The sequence below is a fragment of the Rhea pennata genome, chromosome 9 (assembly GCF_028389875.1).
Source record: "Rhea pennata isolate bPtePen1 chromosome 9, bPtePen1.pri, whole genome shotgun sequence".
NCBI lineage: Eukaryota > Metazoa > Chordata > Aves > Rheiformes > Rheidae > Rhea > Rhea pennata.
This window is the reverse complement of record NC_084671.1, coordinates 27,117,290-27,136,875: the sequence shown is the minus strand read 5'-3', so window position 1 is coordinate 27,136,875 and position 19,586 is coordinate 27,117,290. Positions and strand designations below refer to the sequence as shown.

At 39.2% G+C, this 19,586-nt stretch overlaps 1 protein-coding gene across 9 annotated transcripts in view; it reads right to left on the bottom strand.

Annotated features, from left to right (window-relative positions):
• Positions 1-19,586, bottom strand: part of ARMC8 (armadillo repeat containing 8) — a 67,194-nt gene continuing 47,608 nt past the window's right edge. For all 9 annotated transcript variants that reach the window (XM_062582646.1, XM_062582647.1, XM_062582648.1 and 6 more), the window contains 13 exons: positions 18,707-18,767; positions 16,762-16,962; positions 13,826-13,921; positions 12,269-12,351; positions 11,905-11,986; positions 9,065-9,151; positions 7,932-8,024; positions 7,292-7,441; positions 5,337-5,432; positions 4,754-4,849; positions 4,188-4,260; positions 3,102-3,195; positions 1-2,652 (listed from right to left, as the gene is read on the bottom strand). In XM_062582646.1, coding sequence (XP_062438630.1) covers positions 2,619-2,652; positions 3,102-3,195; positions 4,188-4,260; positions 4,754-4,849; positions 5,337-5,432; positions 7,292-7,441; positions 7,932-8,024; positions 9,065-9,151; positions 11,905-11,986; positions 12,269-12,351; positions 13,826-13,921; positions 16,762-16,962; positions 18,707-18,767 — 1,246 coding nt within the window. In that variant the 3' untranslated portion in view covers positions 1-2,618. The remainder of the gene's footprint in view (positions 2,653-3,101; positions 3,196-4,187; positions 4,261-4,753; positions 4,850-5,336; positions 5,433-7,291; positions 7,442-7,931; positions 8,025-9,064; positions 9,152-11,904; positions 11,987-12,268; positions 12,352-13,825; positions 13,922-16,761; positions 16,963-18,706; positions 18,768-19,586) is intronic.

The window sequence follows — 19,586 nt, the reverse complement described above, 5'->3', positions numbered from 1 at the left end:
TAGATGTTCTGGTAAAGTTCTTTTTATTTACAGTATTCACTTTCTTCTTTTTGTACATACCTATAGCAACATCAAAAATTATTCACAAAGCTTAACTGAATGTAAAAAGGCTCTCATCCAGAGTGTCCTATCAGTGTAATATCGGTGGAAAACATCAACTCTTCTCATGCAGCAACCAGATTGTCTGAGCATTGGTTTTAGTTTTTCTGGTAGACTTTGGGGAAACAACCTCAAAACACGTATACAGGAACTTACTCACCTTTTTCTGAGCATTTTTAGGCACAAAAGTTCAATATGATCAAATTCAGATTCACTTTCAGAAATGGGAATTGGGAAGGAGGAGGCAGAAGAGACATGTAAGAAGTTGAACTCCTAAGGTACGTAGCTGGAGTGCAAATTTAGAAGCCAGATGCAGCCTACAGGCAGTTTTACTTCTATGATACTTGCCTCAGAAGCCTTTCCTCAGTTCAAGCAAAAGTATAGTTGACTGAAATTTATAAGCCAGACGTCACTTCTGGAGGTGCTGATATTTATCAAGTCCTCACAGATTTTTACTTTCTTTTTTGTTCAGCCCCTAAAATCCATCACGAAAAAAACCTTGCAGAAGGGCATTAAAAAATGGCCAGTCACTTACTGCAGTGCCTGGGGGGAAAAAAAGTGTCAGGTGCTCACTTTTATTTGTCTTTCAAGATTGGAAGAAGTTACATTAAATGTATATATTCTCCTTTGCAACCAAGTGATAACAGTTATCTGATACATAGAACATTCAAATTCCAGGCCAAACTGTGGTCACATTTTCTGACACAAGTAGTTACCTTTGAAATAAAGTAAGGCTATCACAATTTGACCCTCTGATCAGAAATAAAAGATTAAGATACCTATCAAAATTGGTTAGCAAAGTTACAGACCTCTCTTCTTGCTGCAGCCTTCCTGAAGCTCAATGGAACAGGAGAAAGATTTGGTTTTAAGACATCGGCTGCAATCTTTAGTGTGCCTGTTAGTGCTAATTAGATGTAGTGTTTGGAGATTCTGACTATTAAAACTATGCTCTAAACTGAAATCAAAGATGACACAGAAAGAAAGCAAGAACCCTGAACTGCATGAAAGAGTTCCCTGCTGCTCTCTCCTGTTTCTATGCATATTTGACTCCTCAAGCCCCTGGCACCTCATTTCCCAGCCTAACCTCACAGAGTCTTCTTCATTTGTAGCCACAATTTCCCCTCCACAGTTACAGGCACAATTTCAGGAACTTGGGCTAGGGACAAGGTTTGGACAACCTTGGCTTCTGAATACAGTAAAATCCCACCTCTACTATCCAGGTGTCCAAATCCATGCACGTGCATGTATTGCACACGCACACAAAGTTGGTAACGACACTACTGAGCAGAAACTCTAATCATTTTTCATCCTTTCCCCAACCTAATGCACCCAGCTGATCTTTCGTGGAAATATTCTGTGAGCTGCTTAACTATTACCTGGACGCAAAAGATGCAAAATCAAAACAGTCCCTTAGTCACTGCTTGTCAAGTCCTTCTGGTCTTTTTTGCAACGTACTGTTTCACTCTGTCGATATTAGTGATTAACAAATACCTATCAGTGAAATAAGCTAATCCTTCAGCTATTATCTGAGCAAGTTCTTGGCTTCTAAAGCAATAGGCACATGCCTGTTGATAGTGCCGCCAGTCGTTCCTTTCCAAAAAAAAAGGAAATACTCGTACTAACTCAAGTACGACCCTTCCTCTAAAAACGTACAGAAGCCCAAAACAATCCAGCTAACCCATTCTATGGAGCTGGGTATGTCATCAGTACCAGCTGACCTTGTACAGTAGTAAAATGCTAACTCTTGGATCGCCTCACAGTACAGAATATGCTGCTTATAATTTTGAGTCTACTGTCTTCCTCTATTTTCCTCTTTAAAAATGAAGTATAATGTAAGTTAAGCTGAAATTCAGAAATGCATATATTTTACTTAAAAACATTCATCTGTTCAAAATTCAAAATAAACTTTATGGGATACAACAGTTTGGTTTTTTTTAAATAACAATTCATTCAAACTGTATATAATTCATTGAAGTATTCGTACAGCAAACAATGGTTAACCCTTGAAAACCTGTAGAAAAAGATTTTCACACACACACAAAAAAGGAAAAACAAAATTGAGGTATCACACCCACACACATACACCCAAGCACACGCTCACACCCAAGCACACGCTCACACCCAAGCACACGCTCACACCCAAGCACACACGCAGGCTGCAGCAAAAGCAGAAAATTGTAGGCCCAAAGGAAAATGATGACTGATTGTTCTATTCAAAAGTCCAGGTAGCTCAGGAAAAAAAAAAAAAACAAAAACAAAAAAAAAAAAAACAAAACAAACAAACAACAAAAAAAAAAAAAACACAACCCCCCAAGAGTCCTCTGAGTAAAGAAACTACCTCAAGAAAATTCTCAAGTGCACTGGAGACCTGATCATTTAAACTGTTTCTGCAAAGCAGCTCCCTGCACCTGAGAAAAATGCAGCCCAAGGTGACTTGTGCAAATATAAGGAGTCAGGAATATTTCCTGCTATTCCTTAAGTAGACATGAGGGGTGTCCATAGATTCAATTAGTCTTTGATCATGCAAGATACTGCTGGAGTGCTGTCTTCGCCCTGCAATAAAGTAACAACTAGTTAATTGTTGGAGTTTGGTTTTCATCATCAACAGCTTTTTATGTACAAAACTATGCATAATGCCAGCTAGAGAGAGGGGATGAACTAGTTAGGTAAAAAGAAGTGGAGGAAGCAAAGTTGTTCCAGAGGACTGGGACAGTTATGAACAGTCATATAACACTATGAATCAGAAAGATTAAACAGGGTCTCCACTGTTGTTAATTTTTAATATTGAGAACTTAAGTATAATCTGTTACTCCCAATATATAGGAGCAGTTACCCAAATAAACCTACATCACAATTTCTTTACACACTGCAGAACTCAGTGCAATGGTAGACAGTTTTTCTGGGATAGAGATATTTAATACCCAAAAGGTTATTAAAAAGATGCCTTGTTATGAGGAAAGAATTCTCTCTAATCTTGTTTTGGGTTTTCTTTTTATACTCACTTGTCACACAGATTTGGATCTGATGACTGACTCAATTTATGTAGAATATCTACTATTCCCATGTCTCGTAGTTTATCTTGTCGTTCTTGTGAACCTACAACAACAAATTACATTGTTGGGAATACCACCAAAAATAAACGTACTGAGAACAGAAGAAAGCAGTGGAATATGGTTTAAGCTAAAACACAGCACTGAGAACTCCCTCAGATGTGGCTACTTCATAAGGCACCCTAGTTTCTCTTCTGCATTTTAGTGGGCACATGTTTCAAGAACAAAAAATTTAGAAGGCAGAAATCTGAACACATTTTATCCTGAAGAAGCTTGATTTTAGTTGCTTTATTCTCACCACTCCGATTTGGATGCAGAGAACATTTAACTGGAGGTTTGTGCTCAAATCTGAGTTGTAGCACTCCATATAAAACGCATGTGAACAGGAAAGCATCAAGAGCACAACCAAGCGTCAAAGGCTGAATGAAGTTTGGAAATCTGAGAGATCTGGAATAAATTACACAGTAGGAGGAAAAAGCCCTACAGACTCTATTCTCTTTGCTGAAGGGCAGTACAGTCAATCTGAAAACTCTAAGTAGACCATCTAAAAAAAAAAAAAAGGCACCACAGTCCCACTGTTCCTCACAGCACGCCACTTCCCACTCCTCTCCTTGTCCCTCCTTCCAGCTCCACACTGCTGCCTCCACCTGTAGCTCTGCTACACACGTGCACACTCTCCCTCCCAGGAGGAGTTTCCAAAACCTCCTTTGTCTTGGAAGCCCTCTTATCAAGATTCTCTTTTACTGCAATTATTTTCACATTTTACAGGCAGTTTGCAGGTGGAAACCTCCTGCTGTGTGACAGATCAACCTCTGTTTTACAGAGGTGCTTTTTTTTCAAGCCTCCCTTCCTGCCTCCGGACAGCTCTCCCTGCACATCCTGACCACACTCACTTGATCCGTATTATGGCTATACTGAAGTCTCCCTTTGTGCTTTGGATCCCACTGCGCTGTCCACTGCAAATACTAACTGCTAAACAACATTACCCTTTCAAATGGGTAATAACTTGTCTATATATTAATAATCAGGCTTTCTTACCTTCTTCCTCATTCCATACGAGATTAGATATGCAGAACATGGCAGCAAGCTGAAGTTTAGCATTTGAATGACTCTAAATACAGAAAAATAGTACTCAGATTTAGAAGAGAAGATTCAGAATTTCTCAGACTTACATTTTGGCATTCATCCTGTAATAAGTGAGGTAGTGAAGTCAGGACCAATTCTTATCTACAGCTTCTCTCAAAGACAATACAATACTTGAGTACAACAATCAATTTCTTCCAAACATTTTAGTAAAACATCTAACATAAGATGTCTCTTTTCTAAGAGCATGAAATGTTTTCCAAGTAGGGTTGTTCTATGTATTGCCTAATTGGCAATAAAATTCTTATACAAAATAACTAGTGGATTTTCCTTTTAAACAGATCCTTATCCTCAGCACACCACTGCCATACAGAATTGCAGTGCTTGCTTTCTTATCTTTAAATGTACTCAGTTATGTTTAAGTAAATGATTTTGAGTAATGATTTACATGAGAGGTCCCTCTAGCATTTTTTATTTCTACAAATGACCAAAATAAGACCTTTAAGAGAAATTCCCCATACCATGTAGTATTTGATCTTCTGCAGGATGTCATCATTGGTCATAATTAATTCTTTTGCTGTCGTTCCATCTGCTATATTGGCAAGTATACATAGTGTCTGGAAGAGAGAAAATGTTAGTTCTTTGGCTACAGATCATATCCCCATGAATTACACACTTTTCCTGACAGCTTTGAACTTGTGACAAACAATTTATTTAATTAGTTTTAATAACTCTAATCTGGAGTTTGTAGTTTGCTTACAACTGGGGTCAATGCCAAAGAGCTAACAATCATGGCTGAACAGCCCTGGAAAAAGAACAGTCATTGCCATTTTAAAATTAAAGTAACATTATTCATTTCAACGCGCAAAGTTTGAAGTCTTTCATGAAAATAAAAGTGCAAATAAAAGTGCATAGAAAAGGTTAAATACACTGTAAAAATAAAGCAGTCTATTCAGTATCAGCAGCTAGAAAACTAGCTGAGTAATGCAATAGATTGTATAGGAATATATTGTGGCATCTAAGTTGGCATGTTGAGAACAGTAAGTATTCTCAGCTATTCCTTAAGTTTTATTCTGCCATGACAACATGAAACAAAAAAGGTACCTGCTCTTTGACTTCTATATTGTGCTCCCCTTCCAGAATGAGGGTCACTGCTTGCATGATTTGTTTCCCGTGAGTGCTCATTATATGGTCTATGTGCTGTCAAAGCAAAGATGAAATAGTCAGCGCAACTTCCCAGACAAAGAAGTGGCATTCTGAACTGAATTACTCCGAGCAAAGACTAGCAACACTGCATAAAGACTGTAACCTCTAGAGAAATCTTTCCCAAACCACAGCCATCACAGCAGAAACTCTTTGTATTATTCCTCTTCATCTGAAGCCTGGTCTTGTTTGAGAGAGCATCATACACCTCGGTTTTAATTTGTCTGAAGCCTGTAAAAAAAGACACTGGCTTCTCATTTGCTTGAAGGTCACAGTCTAAAGGCTGAATCATGTGGACACTGAAGACCGCGGACACAGGCTCTCAGTATGATGCTGCAGTTGCAAAGAACCATTTTCTCTCTTCCTCTGTTAACAGGAGGATATCAGAGATAGGTAAGGAAAGTGAGGTTTCTGATCACCTGGAACTTTTGCTATTCTTACTGGAACACTGCAACCAGGCCCGATATCCACACTTCAAAAATCTGAGACAGTTCAGGCAGCTAAGCTAGATAAATTACTCGGAGTCTTGGAAACCTGTCTCAAGGTAAGAAACTTGCAGACAAGAGGTCATTCGATCACAGACTATAAACACCTATACCAGAATAAACTTGATAATGAGGAAAAACAGACAAAAATGGGAAACGTGACCTACAGGGTGAACCGATGTCAAAACACAAGAGTGACAGCAAACAGCCACCAGAAGATATCACCAACACCTGGCAAACTCTACAATTATTTAAGATATTAGAGATTCCTTAAAAGAGATTTCTCATAATTTGTGAGCAGTAAGACTTCATTCAAAAGCTGCTGGATCAGTTATTCTGGAGTCAGTTTGGAGTATAGGATTGAAATGGTTGGTTCTGGCTTTATAATGTACTAAAAGTAAGTGAAACTGGGGCAAAGCTTCAGCTGAGGAACTCCTTATGGGATTATCAGACTTGGTTTTAAGAACTCACGGTGAATTTATATGACTGGTGATTAAAACTCTCACACTAAGGGCTGATTTTCTGTCAAGCTCATTGAGCTTCAATGAGTACAAAACCGAAAATATTTGAAGTGACCGTTTCATGGTAAAACACACTATGTGATATATGCACCACAGAGGCTTTGTCATTCCCCCCCAAACACACGTACACAAACCCAGCTACCAAACGCGCGCTCATCTTTTCCCTGTTTTTCACAGGGGATTACACCCTGTTTTTCCTTCACCAGTATCTCAAGCTCTTTCTCCCTGTCAAAAGCAAGTCATAGGCTTACATTTTTAGACGATTTTACTTCGCTGTGTAAAATGAATGTAAGCATTTTCTAATCATACAATCTCACAGTCACAGTTCAGAAAGTCAATATTCTCTATACACTTGGAGAAGAACAGATGTATTTCAGATATTAAGACAGACGAAATACAGGTATCCTCAAGATATGTACTTCTCCGTATGCTGACTCTAAAGTGAAACGCTCTTATTAGTCTCCTTGGCAAGTTTCACAGAAAGCTCATTACTTTCAGCAAAAAATATTTTCCAAAATGCAATGGAATTGAACATAACTGCCTAGCTCTGTTTGTATGCAAAAATAATTACCATATTTTAGTGGTCATGCAGAATTTTTTCAAGTTTTCTTACAACAATTTGTACGTTTCATCGCTATATGCTTTTATCCAAGTATTGCAGAGGCCTCAGTTTTAGTTTAATATATCAAACAGCAATATTATACGGAAAAATAAGTTGCATTCTCAGCCAAAATTTTTGTCTAAGTACAAAATCTTTGTACAAAACAAGGGTAACAATCAGTTTGTATTTCCAGCGTAACGTCCGCATGTTTGATCAGCTTTCACAAAGTGTTCTCGCAGCTTTACTTACTGGGCGGGTGGATAGAAGATTCCTGAGCAGTCCCAAAGTTTTCATCAGAACATTTACATCTGAATCAGAAAGCAACTGGAATAACTGCTCTGTACTCAGACCTCGTAAGATATCAGATTTGATCTTCTGTTCTGCTTGAAATGCCACATTCTGAAAGACACAGTACACTTTTGCTCAATTCTTTACCTTAAACTTGCGTTTTTATTCTCTTAATGGACCATTACTATCTACAAGCATATATCCTTGCTAAATTAATCCTGCAAGCATTACAATTTATGAGAAACTGCTATGCAGTAGATGATTAACTTCCCTCACAGTCTTATGACTGACCTGATTATCATCTGTTTTTAAAGAGTCTCCTGCAACACTAGTGATGTTGCTTAACTGTTTCCCAAGTAATCAGGGCAACCAAAATTGATATGAGAATTGAGGGTGCTTTCCCACACCCCCTCCAGTTTATCAACTAAGTGATAAAATGCTCCAGGTGGACCATGCTTCTCCTACAGTTAAGTGGAAAGGCAAGCCACCTTTCATCTGTGTTATTTGTAACAACAGACAATTTCCTAAAGTTACATTCACTAATTCCTTCTCTTTAAGGAGTGAAATTGCAAACAGTACTTCACCAGTGTGTTTTACTTACCATTAAAGCCCAAATGCCATTCACTCGCAAAGCAAGATTTTCACTCTGTGTTAGACTACATAGAAGTTCTATGGCTCCTGATTCTAAAATAGGCTATAACAAACAGGGAAAAAAAAATCTTTAAAACACTACACAGAATAATTAGACATATATAAAAATATAATACATTAAGAGTGCCGCTTTCATCTTACTGTCATATTTACAAGATGTCCCATCCGTCAGATGAATTGCCCAAGCCTTACTTATTTTCATGAGCACTTACAAGCCAGGTTCTTATGAAGAAAATCTCAGAACAACATGGAATTATTCTTGTGTGTCTCTGTGTATGTGTGTATACACATACATACACACACACACACACACACACACTACTGTGATACTATACATACATCTGCCACAGACATACAAGCAAACCTTTTCCCCAACAACTTTTAGTTTGGGGCTCATCTCTTAAAACATCATCATCCTTTGAGCAATCAGTTTTTGTCTGGAATCTAATGGGACACATGACTTAATTAAGAGGTTATGGACAATGAAAGCTATTTAATGCTGTTCTTTAATCTTATTTGCTAATGAGAACCTCACGCACACACTTAAAAACTCATTTAATCAGAAACCAGAATTGCGTGGAAGGGACTGTGCTCTGCAGGAACAGGTCTGACTCACCAAACAGCAGGCAGACTGCACCCGCACTGGGGAAGAGCTTGTGCCAAAGCTCACCTGGTCCTAAGGGCTCGGATGCTGCACTAAGCTGCCAGAGAACTGTGATTTCTCAAGTGGCCAAGTAATTGAGGAAATGCATCATACTGCCAACAAAATTAGCAGTCTGTTTTCTTGTGGAATCTTTTAGACATAATAAAACAAGTTTTACAAGTATAGATTCAACGTGATGTCTGCCTTTCCTCTTTCAAAAACTTTTAGAGATCACATTTAATTACTTGACTACACTTTACTCAGAACACCTTAAACATTTTTTATTGATACGTCATCAAGTGATCATATTCTGCCAATCATTACAGCTACAATGCTTCCCAAGTAGCGGTTATCAATTAAGTTACCTTTATGCTTACTGGAGCATTTGTATAATGTAGCTGTTATCCAAAAGTAAGAAGAGATATCAGACAAATACTGACCTCTTTGCTTGGAGAGAATTCCAGAAGAAGATTGCATAGTGTGGAAGATGCTACTACCAGGATTTCATTTGGAGCATTCTGTAAAACCTGCAGCGACAAAGGGAAGAGTGGGGAATCTCTGTTAACTAGCAGGATAAAGAAGGGATCATTCTGGAACAAAATACTAGGTAATGATGCCTGTTCTTGATGCTCTATACATTGGGAGTTGTTCTGATGCTGGCAGTGTAGATCAATTCAACGTGACGGTACACAACACATGACACGCTGCAGCAATGCAAAGCCTGGACCAGGTCATACCCTCTTTGCTGTGCCTGGCATCCCAGGCGAGACCACCACACACCGTCCGTCCTTACAGAGCGCATCTCCCTCACGTGTCCTGAAAGGCTCGGCAAGGAAGCCGGCATGAGGATGCAAGCGCTCCTCCAGCCAGGAAAGGCGGAAGGGAGGGGTTGTTCTGTACCATCACCTCTTTCAGAGCTGTCATCTAACTCTTGCATTTGCAGAGGGTTGCCCAAAAGCACATTTATATGTACCCTGGAGATTTAAATATTCTTCTTCAGTGCTTTAATGACGTACACGCTAGGGGAGAGAGAAAGGATTTCTAATGTAGTCAGTATTAACCTAGACTGAAAATTATGTCTTCTCTTTATTAGATATTACTTTTATTTTTCTCTTAAGAATAATTCCAGGTGTTCTGGCATGAACACACAACTTTCTGATTACAGATTTTTAATAAACTTTAAATGAACAACTGCAAGAAGTTGTATTTATGTAGAACTCTTCAACAATCTTCATTAACTTCATCACATGCTTCTCCTATGATAATAGCTGTGTTTTTTCAGGCATTCCCACAATTTCTGTGGTTTACATTTCTAATAGTTTTGATGTTTGTCCTTTCACAAACTCTTAAAAGATAAAAATCACCCTCTGCAAGCCCCTTCAGGTGAAGATCAGTAGTCCTGGATCATAGGATTATTTTATTATAGTGATAGCACAAAATTTTTTATGATCAAATCCCCCTTGACCTCCCAATAAAACTAACAAATCAGACACCTATGGATTAATATCACAATTCACATTCCCAATTCAAGAATCAGTGCTTAACATGTTGTAAGTATATTGTGTATCCTGACAGAAGATCATTTCCCCATCATTTCTATTGTGAAACTATAGAAAGAGGGGGCTCATACTCTACAGCCTTGTCTTTAAAAAAAAATCAATAGCTGAGAAAAGTTTCTTGGCCTGCAGCCAGCAAGGTGCCAGAGAGCACAAAAACTAGTGAATCAGAAATTTTCAGGAGCCCATGATTTCTGATAATCCAAATACAAGTAAAACAGAGAAATTCAGACCCGAATAAAATGTCACAGACAAGTATGCCCAGTGGACATCTTTCTTGTGTTAAGACATCTGAACCACCAGAAACATCTGAGAGCTTCATTTTTCCCTTTTTGGGTAATGACTTCCTGATTTTTCTGAACCAATACTGAACTGGTTTTGGGGATATGGTCCTGCTTCTGAAAAGATACTAGATCTAGAAAGCATATACAATATCCTCTTTGTCCAAATAATCGCTCACTGTCAGACCATCACTGAAGAGCTGACAACTACTCAACAGTGGACCTGTTCTCTGCTTTGACTGCAGGTGAAAAGAGAACGCTCCAGTGCAAAATGAAACACAGCTGCTATTGGTCATGCCGGATACACTGTTGCACAGATTTTAATACAGGTTTAGCACCCTTCCAACTCTCGTGTTTAGCTTCTCCCCTTTCCCATCCTAAAATCTCCTAGATATTTTCTAATTGTTTCTACTAAAATCAGTTACCACATCAAGAGTGCTTGAATAACACGTATTCCCTGGCTGTTATATCAGGGAAACCCATTCTTTTAAGATGGGAATCTTAAAAGATTCTGCCCCCTCAACCCCTGTGGAATAAATTCTCAATCAATCCAGTGAAAGAGAACCTGTCCTGACCCATCCTTTGCGACATCTGCACCTCTGCAGTCCTTACAGTCATGCACTGCTTGGGAGTAAGTTCTCACAAGATGCTCAACTTTGTTGCCTGTTTATGACTCTCACTTACAGCTCTGGAGCCTTTACTCCTTCCTGGATCTGAAGCAAAGCTCTGGACTCTCAGCTCACTTTACTGTGCCTCATCATCAGGTTCATCTCCTCATCTTTGCTGATAAGGCTTCCCCTGGCCTGGCTATTTCACTTCTGAAGAGGGAGTCAGGCTCATTTCAGACAATTCTTTTGCTGATTCTTATGGATGTCTATATTGCCTAAGCTTTTAGGTTTCTTGCTATCAGACTCTGCCTGCTCCCCATTTTCAAAGCCTCAAAGACACTGAAACTGAGATACTGGTCTAATCTCAAGACATGAGATGCTACATATTTATATGTTTTGATCCTATTTAATCTTGCTGTGGATAACCGCGTGCTACAAAAACACGTCTTCTAAAAAGTCTTACTGAGGTCTCTGGTTTCAGTTATAATATCTACAGTGAGATAAAAGTAGAGAATTATGGAAAGAAATGTAGATCTAAATTCTCTCATAGGGCTTTTAGCTGAGGTCTGAACTGTGCCATCTAATGCAGGCTAAAAACTGAAGGAGGAGACACAGTCCCCCTAGCGTCCACCAAGCATGGACCACAGCACTCTTCACTACTGCTTGTTTCTGTTGATTTATGACTTGCAGGAAAAGGTCAACGAGTTTTGATTTCTAGGTAACTTCTATTACGATTATACAGAAAGATATTCAAACTGAACAGACCTCATACCCTTGGTGTTACTATTTTAACCAGAACACTCCAGTAGACAGGACTTGACTTTTCTTTACTTACCTTCATTAAAGGTTTCCATACAGCATGATCCTGAAAACTTGTCCTGAGCTGCTGTACAGAACGGGACAAACTGTGCAAACATCTATAATGGAAAAGAAATCTTCTAAAATATACACACACACACGTACACACTTACATACTTCTATAATATACACATTGCTTCTACACATACAGAAACAGTTGTAAATAGCAAGAGGAGAATACTCTACTAGTCCAAGATAATTTTTTCCCCAATAAGTTTTCCAGCAATGGAAATGACTTTAAATTTGTTTTAGCTTTTAAAAGATTAGCAGAAGACCTATCAAGTGCAGAATCAGACTTCACCATCACAGAATTATTTGTACAGATCAGAAAAGCCGCCTACCTGACTGCAGCTAATCGCACCTTGATACTAGATTCAGACAAGCCATTAACAATACGGTCCATCATATTTTCAGTCTCAATGATCTAGAGCAAAAAAGGAATTAATGCTAGATGAATAAAACAATATAAATATTTATGAGTTGTTGGGGTTTTTGTCTGTAACATTTTAAACATTGCATATAAAAAGACACCTATGACTAAAACACCATCAAGCCACATTATCTTCCCAGATTAAGTGGAATAAAGTGTGTAACCACATATCATTTAGAAAACAACATCTGCATGCTTTGCTCAGCTACTGCTTTTAAAACGGTTTTATTAATCATCAAGGAACACGACACTTTTTGTACAAATGCTTTACCCTTAATGTCATTTCAAAATAAAAGGCAGCATGCACAAGCCAATACAGTATATACAAACTGCAGACTGGAGGCATGCTGTGAAACTGTCTGGAAAAAATACAGAGCAGTTCATCTTTCACATTTAGACATGGCCAGTCCCAGTATTTAAGACTAGGATAAAAGGCAGTAAATATCAGAGTGAATGTTTTCTATAACAAATGAATCTCCCCCCCCCCACACACACACAGTCACTTAGTAAAAGAAATATGCTTTAGTTAAGAGTCATTGTTTTTTTGAATTCCTGCTAACCCTTACTCTTCATTTTAGTAGTAATTTCATATATAAGTAAAGGCATCTCTGTTATTAACTAAAGAGGCTCATCCTGCAACAGAAGATAGATTTACCATTTTGAATTTGGGAGATCCTGAATCATTTCCCCCTGACAAGTTCTCCTGCTAGTCATCTTTTCTATGCTGCATTTTCCTGCCTCCTTTGTGTTCATATCTTTTTTTCCTTCTCTTTTCCCCTTTAAGCAAGGAATAAACCCAGAAAGTTCTCCTGCCTCCTGACCTTACCACTTCTGTTTGATATAGCAACTACACACTTCATTTAAAAAATAATTGTTTTGATCATTAATTTCTCTCCAATTCCCACACGCATCATGTTCTTAACTACAGAGAGCACTAATCATCCCCGCAGAGCCTCTCCCAAGTTGAGCAGATTTTTTTCTCCTTCAGATCAATCTCAGTTTATTCCTACAGCACAAGCCAAGCCAAACCACGATTCCATTTGTCAATATGCTTACATTTTCCAGGGTTTATTTTCAAGCAAATGTTTGGTTTATAGAAGGACGTAGGTATTTTCTGTGCCTCAGAACATGGGCCATGACAATACCCCCGCACAGTTATGTGCGGAAAGAACATGTTAAAAAACAATACATTGTGAAAACCTAGTTCCACCACCACTGTGAAGATTTATACATAAATAAAATTCAGTATTATGTAGCGTTACATTAATTTTTGTTTGGATTTCATAAAAAAGCCGCAAGATAAAAGTCTGTAGGAACATAAACTGGAAGAAAGCCTTGTTATTTCAACTTATTTATACCCCAAAGCTTATATAAAGGTGCACAACATGCACCCAAATTCTTGCCCTGCCCTTCAGCACAGCTTTCAGCTGTGGCTTTGCACAACTGCTAACACTTTTCACAGGCTCACCTTTTTTCGAATATCTTCATCATTTGCTCCAAGGGAAGCATAGAGCTTGAAAGCAGCCTGGCGCAGTTCATGAGCATGCTTCAAGTCATGGTCGAGCTATTTAAATAAAGTACAAATATAAAATATAGACACTAAAAAAAAATCCAAAAAACTACAAGTGTTATTTTCTGAACAGCTGTACAGCTAGCACATATTCACTGGCAGGTCGAGGGGGATTTGATCGCACAAGTTAAATGCTATCACACCATTTTTGAACTAATGAAATGGAAGGTGACTTGGAATAGCCAGCACGGATTTATCAAGGGTAAATTCATGCCTGACCAACCTGAGTCCCTTCTAATAATAAAACAACTCCTCTGTAGATGAAGATAGAACAGCAGATGTCATCTACCTCAGCTTTTGCAAGGCTTTCAACATGGTCTCCCACAGCATCCTTGCACTTAGGTTGAGACCTTATGGTTAGGGCAAGTGAAGAACTGAGATGGACCATTAAGGTCAGAGGGCAGTGGTTAATGGTTCACACTACCTGCAGCCTCATTACAAGCTGAGCTCCTCGGGGCCTATTCTGGGACTTATCCTGTCTAATATCCTTATCAACAACCTGGAGCAGATGGTGCACACCTTGATTGAGCCTGTGGATTACACCAAATTGTTGCGGGGGGGGGGGGGGGGGGAATGCAGTCAGTGATCTTTAGGACAGGGCTGCCGTTCAGAGCTGTCTTGACTGGTTGGGGGAATGGGCCAGCTGGGAGTTCAACAAGGAGAAATGCAGAAAGCTGTACCTGGGAAGGAATAACTCCTTGCAATGGTACAGGCTCAGCTGAAAAGGGCCTGGGGGTAAGCTAAGCAGGAGCCAGCAGTACAGCAGTGTGCCCTGGAAGCCAAAGTGGCTAACAGAAGCCTTGGATGTAACTAACAGGCACACAGCCCACAGATCACAAGCAGCGATTGCTCTCCTTTACCTGACAATTAGAGGAAACCTCAAAAACTGTGCCCTGTTCTCCACCCACTCCCTAAGCACAAAAAGGACATTGATGAACTTGAGCAAGTTCAGTAGAGGGTCCCCAAGATGGTCAGAGGGCTGGAGCACTTGCTCCCATGAGGAGAGGCTGAGGGAGCTGGGCTTGTTCAGCTGAGAAGAGAAGGCTGCAGAGGGACCTGAGAGCAGCCTTCCAAAACCTACATGAAGCTAGGCTCCTTATGAAGGTGCATAGCCAGCAGAAGGAGAGACAACAGTCAGACTGAAAGAGGAGAGACTGTTACTGGATGAGGACAAATATTTCACCTGGAGGAGAGTCAAATATTGAAACAGATTACTTAGATTGGTTGTTTAATCTCTATTCCTAGCAGTTTTCAAGAGCTAGCTGGACAAAGCAACCTTGAGTAACCTCCTCTCAGGTCAGTATTGACCCTGCTTTGAACAGAAGATTGGGACTAAAGACCTCCTAATGTCCCTTCCAAACAGAATTATTCCAGGATTCTAGCTGCTCTCAAAACTCCATACCAAAGGGTAACTTAAAGTGATCTATAAATTCTACTCAAAATGTTTGCCAGAAAAATGAATATTATACAGCAAAGTGCTGAAATAAAAGAACCTTCAGAAGTTAAACTGTATGAGTAATTCTCCTTGGTGCAGCTATATTAAAGCAAAATGTATTATGTCGTTGTTAAAAATACTTGAAATAGAAGACATCTAGTTTTTACCTTATAGGGTGTAATTCAATGCATTTCTTACAAGGTAAGCACTCTGGCTTCACAGCAGACTATTTTTAGAGACTTTCTGAACACTCTAAGCAATGTCATAATATTTATAATTGTTCCACTCATGTCTGGAACCTAATGATGTTTTGCATACTATAGCCAATGACCATTACTTCCCAGTCAGCTACTAAGCTGCCTTCTGCTTGTTTAGTTTTATACTGAGACTAACAGTTTTCTTTTTTATATTTCATTTGCACTTTTACATAGAATTCCAAGCATCTATATAGACAGAATCAATCCCTTCCTATAGAAGCCTGAGAAGTAAGTCTGTTCCTTGGGCCAACTTCAGATGGGGGAAAAAAAAAAAAAGTGAAAAAGCAGGTCTGTAAGGCAGGTCTTCTGGATACTTCTGAAAAATCAGCAGCCTCTAGGACAGAAGAAGCGAACAGGTAATGGATGTTTCCCTATGCAGAATATCAAAAGCAATCTTGCCTCTGATGTTGACTGATCCAGTAGTGTTTTGGAAACTATGCAAATCTGGAAACAAACAGGTTTACAAATGAAAGGTCTGTGTACAACACCCATAGAAGTAACAGCCTCTGAGGTGTATTTGGTTTCTGTTTATCCAATCTACTTGCAAGCACAGATAACTCATAATATGAAACACTACACGACAGCCAGATCTTTTTCTGCTTAACCAAACAGAACAGTCTCTGAACTTAATATTTTGCACAAACCTGACCTAAGAATTGAAATCAGTCTCTCATCACATGGGCTATTATCTCTTATGAAGCTGAAATGCACTGGTTCCTGAAGGTAAGCCTTTTAAACTCTGCAAAGGAGAAACATGACAGGTGTCTCAGTCTAGTACTTTCTTACTGTCTCCGGAAAATGTCATGAAACTCCTATAGTAAAGCTATGTTAAAGCACCCAGAGCCCATCTCCCTATGTTCCCTAGGGAAGAACAGCAGCATCCTGCTTACAGGATGGGGACACCAGATATACACAAAGATCTTAGCTTGGTTATCACAGGCTCCAGAGAGAGCAGTGAGTGAGCAAAGACCTGGGGACGACGTGCATCAGGAACCCAGTCCCGCTGGATGTTTGTCACCTTTCTGACGAGGAACTTCGATGCACGGTTTAAATAGAATAAAACACATCCTGGGCATTTAAATCACCATTTGTTAACGTCATTGTTTTTGCACACTTTCGAAGGTTTCGAATCAGAAACATACCCTTTTGATATCAGTGATTGCACTCACTGAGCTGGGATACTTGAAATAGTCAGCAAGCATGACGATGAGGTGGTCAGTAATGCTGGCAATTCTCTGGAGCTCCACATCTGTTTCAATCAAATAGGCAAGTGTTTCTGCTCCTTCTACTCGCTCCTCCAGCAGTCTTTCCTTACTACACATCCGAACCAAACATGGCAGAGTCTGAAAAGTTTTTTTTTTTAAAAAAAAAAAAAAAAAAGAAAAGAAAAGAAAAGAAAGATCATGGTTAGAAGTTTAGTAAAACCTTCCTCACTCAGGGTCAGGCCACATGACTGTGCAGGACAGATGCTAAAATCCCCACTAAGAGCATAGAGCTGGACTGCCTGCCTTCTGGACCTCCTTGCTTAGAAAGGGTGGAGGGAGGGGCCTTTGCCTCAGCCAACAGAGATTTTCATCTGTATGTCATTATTTGGAATGATGGACACCAAAATCTCACTAATGAAAGCTTTAGATACGTCAGATTCTACCTGCTACAACCACTGAAAGGGAAAAATACATTTTCCTACTACACTATCTTACCTACAACCTACTAATTCTCCAGCATTCCCCCCAAATAGGCCTTAGGGGCAGAGACCCTTGTGACAGTTCTCCGGTTCCAAGTGTAAATCTGCAGGAGCCTCAGGAGTTTGCACCAGGCCACAGTCAGAAGATACTCATCAGTATCTTCTGTAGACTTTAGTCTACAGAAGCAAAACTACTTTTTGCTTTAAGCAGTAAGTGCAGCTATCTGCAGGGCCTCGGGCTTGCAGCATGCTGTGATCACACTCACTGATCAGTTCTCTGTTCACATGAGAAAACTCAACACTGCAGAGGCCTTCACAGCCAAAGACAAATGACTGCTGTCAAAAATTCCTAGGTTTCAGATCTCAGACCATCAAATACTGACAATAACTGCTTTGCTGATTGCTGGTTAGACCCTTCGGTTGCTAGACTCATTCTAGGAACAGGTACCTTACTGATTTCAGAACACGCATTCATGGTACATACAGGGGAAAAAAATTAGCTTTTATGCATTTTAACTGTTTGCATTGTGGTATTATTCTCTGGAAAAATGGATTCTAAAAAAAAAACATACTGAAGAAAGCTTTGAGTCTGCCAGACTCCTCTTCTGTAACTAAAAGAATTGAACACCTTTATTTTAGTGTTACAGTAATTCTTCACTATAACAAGGAGAAGCAAGCAGTGCTAGTATTTTCTGATCTCTGGCTGATACGCTTGCTCATCATCAGCTTTTTCTGCCTGGCTATAGAAGTGTGACTACCAAGAGAAACATGACATTCCTACAGTGTTCAAAGTTAACTTTACTAGGAAGTTAATTAAGGAGAGTATAAAAATCAAGTCCAGTATTTCAGCATGAGTGTGAGGGGTTTTTTTTTGTTTATAAGAAATTTCCTCAGCCAGAATATGAAGTAATGAAGCTCAGACAAATCTACAAAAATGTTGTGAAACCTGAGACGTCACCTGCCCATATGATAGATTCCATTTATAGATTGTGCAAGTGTTATGACTAGTCTTGTGAAACAAACTGGTGAAAGACAAATCAGTGCTCCATCAGTATAAGAAACCAAGCCAATAATGTCGTTTCCAGTTGCTTACGTATGATGACTGAACTACAATCATCAGATGGGGGTGAGCATCAAACTCTGGGATATTTATACCTGAACACACACTTCCTAGTATGATTCTTCAAAGTTTCTTAAAAGAGCCATATTGTGTCTTTAAGCTTTTACAGCAAAGTGAAATTAGGGATCTGATTTTTGAATGAGCATCTGCAGAACTTGGTGCTTTTGAAATCTTCAGTATAACAAACTTTTGTAACTTTTTATACAGGACATACAAATAAAAGCAAAGATAGAACCACATGAGAGTTTTCTGTGTTACACCAAAAGCTGCTTAATCTGCTCACCTTGAGAACGATGCAGGAATCATCTGTTCGTATTGCTCCAGCTCTGCACATGGAAGTAAGGCTGCAATGGGATAAAATAAGCATTCACCTACCACTATATTTTACACATGTAAGACTGCAAAATAAACGACCATACTAGTGAAGTGTACTTCGCTCTGTTTTACTGTTCATTTCAGAATATTTCTGCTTACTAGACTTGGATTTGGGCACATGAACAAATTTTTAGATGCACACATTTAAGTAAATTTACAGTACAGAACACCTTGCTGGAACACTGATGAATACATACACTGTAAACTGGTCAAAACAGGCCTCACCAGCATACCTCACTGATAAAAAAAAAAAAACCCTTATACTGACGGAAAACAAAACAAACAATCTTTCTTAAGATACAGGTGCAGTATACAACAGCCTGTCCTTTGCTGCACGCAGGGCAGGCCAGCACCTAAGTTATGAGGAGCAGAGGGATATAGGGTTGGGAGCTGAAAACACAGCTGAGTCAGAAACTGCAACCTTCGCACTAGCCTAGGAGCTGTGGTTTTGTTCTAATACTTTGCCACAAGTGTCTTTTGTCTCTACAAAACCAAAACTCCACTGAATTTCAGTGCAGGTGACCGAGAAGTCTCGTTTCAACCCTTGGGACTGATAGCAGGACTCATTCATCTTCTTGCCTGAACAACCACGAGGAAAGTACCAGTCTTGCAGCTGGCATTTAGTCCAGTCAAACCTTGTCTACCAAAGTGTTCTAGTTTAAGCATGAAATAAGTTAAAGTAGTTTTACTTTACTGAATACAAACAAATATTCATGACTTAACTGCCTCATATCTTGAGATCAGTGGAAAAGATGCACCTCTACTAGCTTTATTTTTAATTTAATTCT